Source organism: Cherax quadricarinatus, chromosome 3 (genome assembly GCF_038502225.1).
Source record: "Cherax quadricarinatus isolate ZL_2023a chromosome 3, ASM3850222v1, whole genome shotgun sequence".
Taxonomy (NCBI): domain Eukaryota; kingdom Metazoa; phylum Arthropoda; class Malacostraca; order Decapoda; family Parastacidae; genus Cherax; species Cherax quadricarinatus.
Window position 1 is genome coordinate 50979705 of NC_091294.1, and position 6559 is coordinate 50986263.

General features: G+C 40.8%; 1 protein-coding gene across 1 annotated transcript; it reads left to right on the top strand.

The window, feature by feature from the left end:
- The first annotated feature begins 3084 nt into the window (after positions 1–3084).
- LOC128684042 (uncharacterized) lies at positions 3085–6192 on the top strand. The gene is made up of 3 exons (XM_053770188.2): positions 3085–3159; positions 4167–4268; positions 5290–6192. Exons 1-3 carry the CDS (start codon positions 3100–3102, stop codon positions 5689–5691), a joined length of 564 nt encoding a protein of 187 aa, XP_053626163.2. The 5' UTR covers positions 3085–3099; the 3' UTR covers positions 5692–6192.
- The last annotated feature ends 367 nt before the right edge of the window (positions 6193–6559 follow it).

The window sequence follows — 6559 nt, forward strand, 5'->3', positions numbered from 1 at the left end:
ACTGCTCATACAGTAACAGTCTAGTCACTATTCACATAGTAGCAGCCTAGTCACTGCGCAACAGTAGCAGCCTAGTCACTGCGCAACAGTAACAGCCTATTCACTGCTCATAAAATAACAGCTTAGTCACTGCTCATAGGTAACAGTCTAGCCACTGCTCATACAGTAACAGACTAGTTACTCCTCATGCAATAACAGCCTAATCACTGCTCATACAGTAACAGCCTAGTCACTCCTCATGCAGTAACAGCCTAGCAACTGCTCATATAATAACAGCCTAGTCACTGGTCATTCACTAAGAGCTTAGTAACTGCTCATACCGTAACAACTTAGTCACTGCTCATTCAGTAATAGCATAGTCAGCGCTCATACAGTGTCAGTCTAGTATCTACTTATACATAACAAATAACAAAAAAAAGTCACAATACCGTGACTGGAACGATACACAAATAACCCGCACATAGAAGAGAGGAGCTTACGACGACGTTTCGGTCCGACTTGGACCATTGACAAAGTCACACTGTGACTTTGTCAATGGTCCAAGTCGGACCGAAACGTCGTCGTAAGCTTCTCTCTTTTATGTGCGGGTTATTTGTGTATCTACTTATACAGTAACAGCCTAGTCACTGCTCATACGGTAACAGCCTAGTCACTGCTCATACGGTAACAGCCTAGTCACTGCTCATACAGTAACAGCCTCGTCACTGTTCATGCCTGGAGTTTACCTGGAGAGAGTTCCGGGGGTCAACGCCCCCGCGGTCCGGTCTGTGACCAGGCCTCCTGGTGGATCAGAGCCTGATCAACCAGGCTGTTGCTGCTGGCTGCACGCAGACCAACGTACGAGCCACAGCCCGGCTGGTCAGGAACCGACTTTAGGTGCTTGTCCAGTGCCAGCTTGAAGACTGCCAGGGGTCTGTTGGTAATCCCCCTTATGTATGCTGGGAGGCAGTTGAACAGTCTCGGGCCCCTGACACTTACTGTATGGTCTCTTAACGTGCTAGTGACACCCCTGCTTTTCATTGGGGGGATGTTGCATCGTCTGCCAAGTCTTTTGCTTTCGTAGTGAGTGATTTTCGTGTGCAAGTTCGATACTAGTCCCTCTAGGATTTTCCAGGTGTATATAATCATGTATCTCTCCCGCCTGCGTTCCAGGGAATACAGGTTCAGGAACCTCAAGCGCTCCCAGTAATTGAGGTGTTTTATCTCCGTTATGCGCGCCGTGAAGGTTCTCTGTACATTTTCTAGGTCAGCAATTTCACCTGCCGTGAAAGGTGCAGCAATATTCCAGCCTAGATAGAACAAGTGACCTGAAGAGTGTCATCATGGGCTTGGCCTCCCTAGTTTTGAAGGTTCTCATTATCCATCCTGTCATTTTTCTAGCAGATGCGATTGATACAATGTTATGGTCCTTGAAGGTGAAATCCTCCGACATGATCACTCCTAGGTCTTTGACGTTGGTGTTTCGCTCTATTTTGTGGCCAGAATTTGTTTTGTACTCTGATGAAGATTTAATTTCCTCGTGTTTACCATATCTGAGTAATTGAAATTTCTCATCGTTGAACTTCATATTGTTTTCTGCAGTAATAGCCTAGTAACTGCTCATACAGTAGCAGCGCATCACTGCTCATACAGTAACAGCCTAGTCACTATTCGTACAGTAACAGACTAGTCACTGTTCATACAGTAACAGCCTTGTCACTGAGCAACAGTAACACCCTACTCACTGTTCATACAGTAACAGTCTACTAATTTCTCAGTTAGAACGTAGTCATTTCTCACACATTAACAGCCTAGTCACATCTCATGTAGTAACAGCCTAGCCACTTCTAACTATTAGATCCTGGTTACTTTTTACTCATTAACAACCTAGCTACTTGTCATACAATAACAATCTAGTCAATTCTCATACAGCAACAGCTTAATCACTTCTCATACAGTAACAGCCTAGTCACTTCTCATAAAGTAACAGCCTAGTCACTGATCACACAGTAACAGCCTGGTAACTGCTTATAAAGTAGCAGCCCATCACTGTTCATACAGTAACAACCTAGTTACTGCTTATACAGTAACAGCCTATTCACTGCTCATGCAGTAACAGCCTAGTCACGGTTCATACAATAACAGCCTAGCCACTTCTCGCTATTTGATCTTAGTTGCTTCTTACACATTAACAGCCTAGTCAAACCATACCATGGGTGGGGTTTGAACCAGCGGTCAGAGAGTCTCAAAACTCCAGACCGTCGCGTTAGCCACTGGGCCAGCTAGCTAACCTTCCTGTGGTGTAGAAATATACCTAGTTGAATGAATTTTATCGAAGCTAGCTGGCCCAGTGGCTAACGCGACGGTCTGGAGTTTTGAGACTCTCTGACCGCGGGTTCAACCCCACCCATAGTATGGTTTGTTTACAATCGTGTCATTACGATTTCGTGAGTCATGTGAACAGCCTAGTCACTTGTCATACAATAACAGCCTAGTCACTTCTCATACAACAACAGCCTAGTCACTTCTCATATAGCAACTGCCTAGTCACTTTTCATACAGTAACAGCCTATTCACTTCTTATATAGTAACAGCCTAGTCACTTCTCATACAGTAACAGCCTAGTTACTGCTCATAGAGTAACAGCCTAATAGCTGTTCATACAGTAGCAGCCCATCACTGCTCATACAGTAACAGCCTAGTCACTGCTCATGCTATAACACCCTGGTCATTGCTCATACAATAACAGTCTAGTCACTTCTCATACAGTAAGTCTAGTCACTGTTCACATAGTAATAGCCTAGTCACTGCGCAACAGTAACAGCTTAGTCACTTCTCATACAGTGACAGCCTAGTCACATCTCATGCAGTAACAGCTTAGTCATCTCTCCCACAGTAACTGTTCACTTCTCATATATTAACAGCTCAATGCATGGGTTCACACCAGCTAAGAGAAATGTATGAAGGTCATTTGTCTTACAAGTCCTTGGTGAAGGTTGCTGGTGCGGTCGGGGCGGGTTTACATGACTGGTGATTTTGTCCGCTGGTTCCTTGGACTTCCAGGAAGGGACGTTTGCAGACACAGTGTGACCTCCCCATGACATTGTCCAGAGGGTATAAATGCCTGGACGGGCGCCCGGCACTACACTTACCCCAAGACTTCCATTCAACGAAGATAAGGTACGTGTGTTCCCAATTTCTCCTTGACAACGAATTAGATTAGAGCACCAGGCTAATTCTTCATTACCTTGTTTTTAGTTTCTTGATTTTGTTTGAAACAATTTTTATATATAAGTATTATTCTGTTCATCTGCTAGGGGGAGGAAAGGTTAAATTGACAGATGTTGGTGATTAAGTTCTTAAAAAAAATTACTGAAAGCGTTTATTGAAAGTAAGTGTTAACCTTCTTGAAGAGTGCAGAAAGTGACAGTAGTGAAGGTGAACTTGTCAGGTGGTAGTAATGGCGAAGATTAGCCCTATATAATAGGTTAAGTAAACTTGTAGATCTTATTTGAGGCGAAAGTGAAAGATGTCAACAATAGTTTTGGTTAATACATTGTGACTGTTTGGTTGTGGATGTTACTTTGAGGTTGAAGTTGTGAAAATTAAGTCTGGTTAAGAGGAAGTTGTTACTGTTAATTCTGGTGAACATACGGATGGCAGTGATAGTTTTGGAGAAGATGGGAATGTTCATGCTTGTTTTAGAAGGAAATGAAATTTGTTAATATTATGATGAAAAGTAACTTTGGTAAATTATGATATGCGGTTTTGAGTGCTAGTTTTGATTGAAATTAAAGTTCTGAACTTTAACTATAATTAAATGGAAAGTTGTTAATGAATCGCAATATGACGCAAGTGAACGTCATGAAAGTTAATCCTAAATGATGTGAAGATTAAATATTCCTGTTTGGTGAAAATTAAAGTTGTTTTAATTTTTATTCTGACGAAGGGATGCTATTATTCTTTTTATGAAAGGGACTGTTAGGTCTAATGCGAGTCAGGTTTGCTAATGCTCGTTCTAATAACTCCAGGCTGGGAGTCTTAGTTATTATAGTTATTATGAAATTACAGTTCATGATTGTTAGTTCTGATAAAGAAACATGATTCAAAAAATCTTGGAAGCATTAGATAACCATTTATATATTAAGCTTTTCTTAATGGTGGGTTGGTGGTATTGTTTGTTGCAGATGCGTGTGGGTATTGTTGCTGTTGTGCTGGTCCTTGCCTGCTGGACCACTGTCAAGAGTGCCTTCTTCGGAGGTCCATTGCTCGGGTTGGTCGCCCTCAAGGTAACTTCCACCTCACTGTGTATAGTATAATAACGTCAGATAATATACTTATACACAAAGTATAACTCTAATACTACTACACAATACAGTGACGTATATAAACTCTAAATGTCTTTTAAATAACTATAATTTTGTAATTTAACACTGTAATGCATGTTAATACAATATAAAATGTTACACTTTTTGACAATGTGTTACAATATACTATTTGCTCTCGCATTACGGTATAATTCAAATAATTCATTACGATATGCAGATGTGTTGCATGGAATATATTGCAATATTTCAATCAATATTTTCACTGAGGAAAAAAGACATAAGATAACATGGTCAGTTAAGCTTAATAAAATAACTATAATACGAGAAAGCAGCCAGTGGCACTGCCTGGCCAGGCCTAGCACAGAAGCCAGTAGGGATAGCGTGGCACTGTCTGGCCAGGCCTAGCGAAGCAGTCAGTAGGGTAGAGTGGCACTGCCTAGCGAAGCAGCCCATGTAGAAGTGCTAAACCCGTAAGGGTTTAGCACTTCTATATGAACAATAATAATAATAATAATAACAATAATAATAATAATAAAATTTATCGCTCACTATAGTTCACTGCCACAAAATTAAAAGCAGCAGTGTAATGATGTACGTAACATACAGAAGAATAGGGAGCAGTCCAGCGCTTTTGACACAGGATTGCTCTGATTTTAACACACCTAGTTTGCCAGAATTACTATGCAAAGGAAACTTAAAGTGAAGCATTATGTTGTGATTCACCTATTCACGTTTTGTTCAATGCATGCTGTTATTAATGTTAAATGTGTTAATATTAGCAGTTTTGAAAATTTAAGTACATGTACTAGATTCTGCACAGAACATTACAGTAACATAAATGATTTTCTTTACAGTAACTGGTATTATAAACATTAATACAAAAGTTTACATGCTATCATTTTGTTTAGGAAGAAACTGTGAATAATTTATGACTTGTATATGGAAGTATTGGATAATATAACACAAATTTGTTATCCCGCAGGCCTTATTGGCAGTCAAGCTTGGAAGTGGACTATTTTTTGGGAAGCGTTCAGTTGATGATCCAGCTCGGGAAGAAGAGAATGTTTTGTTGTCCTCCGTGAGTGAAGTCGACCAAGACGGATGTATTCGTAAGATGTTGTGCCAACTGCAGACGAAGGAGGAAACATCCCGTACCCTGGAGGAGAAACTTCTAGCTAAGTTATTCACCAACAGCGCCGAAAAGATTACTCCTTACAACGCTGCCTTTGTCTACGCCACAGATATCGGCATGAAGACTCGCAACGCTGCCGTCTGCGCCGAGGTCTTCAACCAGTGCACTCTGAGTGAATCGGAAATGATTGACCTTCTGCAGAAGACCTGGGGCTGCGGATTCAACTTCCCTGAAGAGTCTGTTAGGCAGTAAAGTATTAACATTCGCCTGGGAGCGTTTATGACACTCTCAGATGTGCCATAAACACCTTCACCTGACCACTCCTGAAGCTGGTGCCACACCCTCCAAGATCACCCAAGCACTCTTTTATCAGTTAAATTTATTCTGAATGATGCACATGAAGAGCACCCTTTTACCAGTTATTGTATGGAGAGCTACATGTTCACTGAGCATGTTGTGGAGGGGTTGCACACAGTATGAGAGAATGTGTGAGATTATCACCAAACTTTGCTTTGAAATCATCCTCTAACGCTCTTCATGTCCATTCTTAATAATAGTTGTAACTTTCAGTGTTAGGGCCATAATAATTTTATTATTATTAGATATCAGCAGATATTTGTTATAATACACAAAAGAGCAACCAATTTCCTTTGTAGTGAGATGTTTTGTTATAAAGAATGTAGTTGTAACAAAGGTATTGGGGTTAGTGTTGTATTTATCTCATGTGCTTGTCAATAAATCTTTTGAATGGAATTTTTATCAGTACTTGACCAATGGTACAAAACTGGACAAATCCATCCACATTGTAGCAACGAATAAATATGAATATCCATTTTTATTGAACTAAAACACAGAGTGAGGTGATGGTTGATGTAAATATCTCCTCCAACACAAAACTGTAAATGTAACTAACAGGCATATATAGTCAAGAGAGCCTTGTTGATGCCGGTGAAGGAGTATTGAGCTGGTAAACTGGTGCTGTCCTGCCTATTTCATGGATCTAATCTGGTTGCCTTCCATTTCCTAGGCGCTGTATTACCCCAACAGTTTTAGCGCTCTTCCAGTCCTGGATTGGTTCTGTGTTAAAGTAAAACATAGTAACGTCCGACACCGAAGTTGC

Excerpts from the sequence above, each read along its gene's own strand:
- LOC128684042 (XM_053770188.2), top strand. The coding sequence starts at position 3,100 with ATGCCTGGACGGGCGCCCGGCACTACACTTACCCCAAGACTTCCATTC. Across the intron at positions 3,160-4,166 it reads TTCCATTCAACGAAGATAAG|ATGCGTGTGGGTATTGTTGC; the intron begins GTACGTGTGTTC and ends TGTTTGTTGCAG. Across the intron at positions 4,269-5,289 it reads TCGGGTTGGTCGCCCTCAAG|GCCTTATTGGCAGTCAAGCT; the intron begins GTAACTTCCACC and ends GTTATCCCGCAG.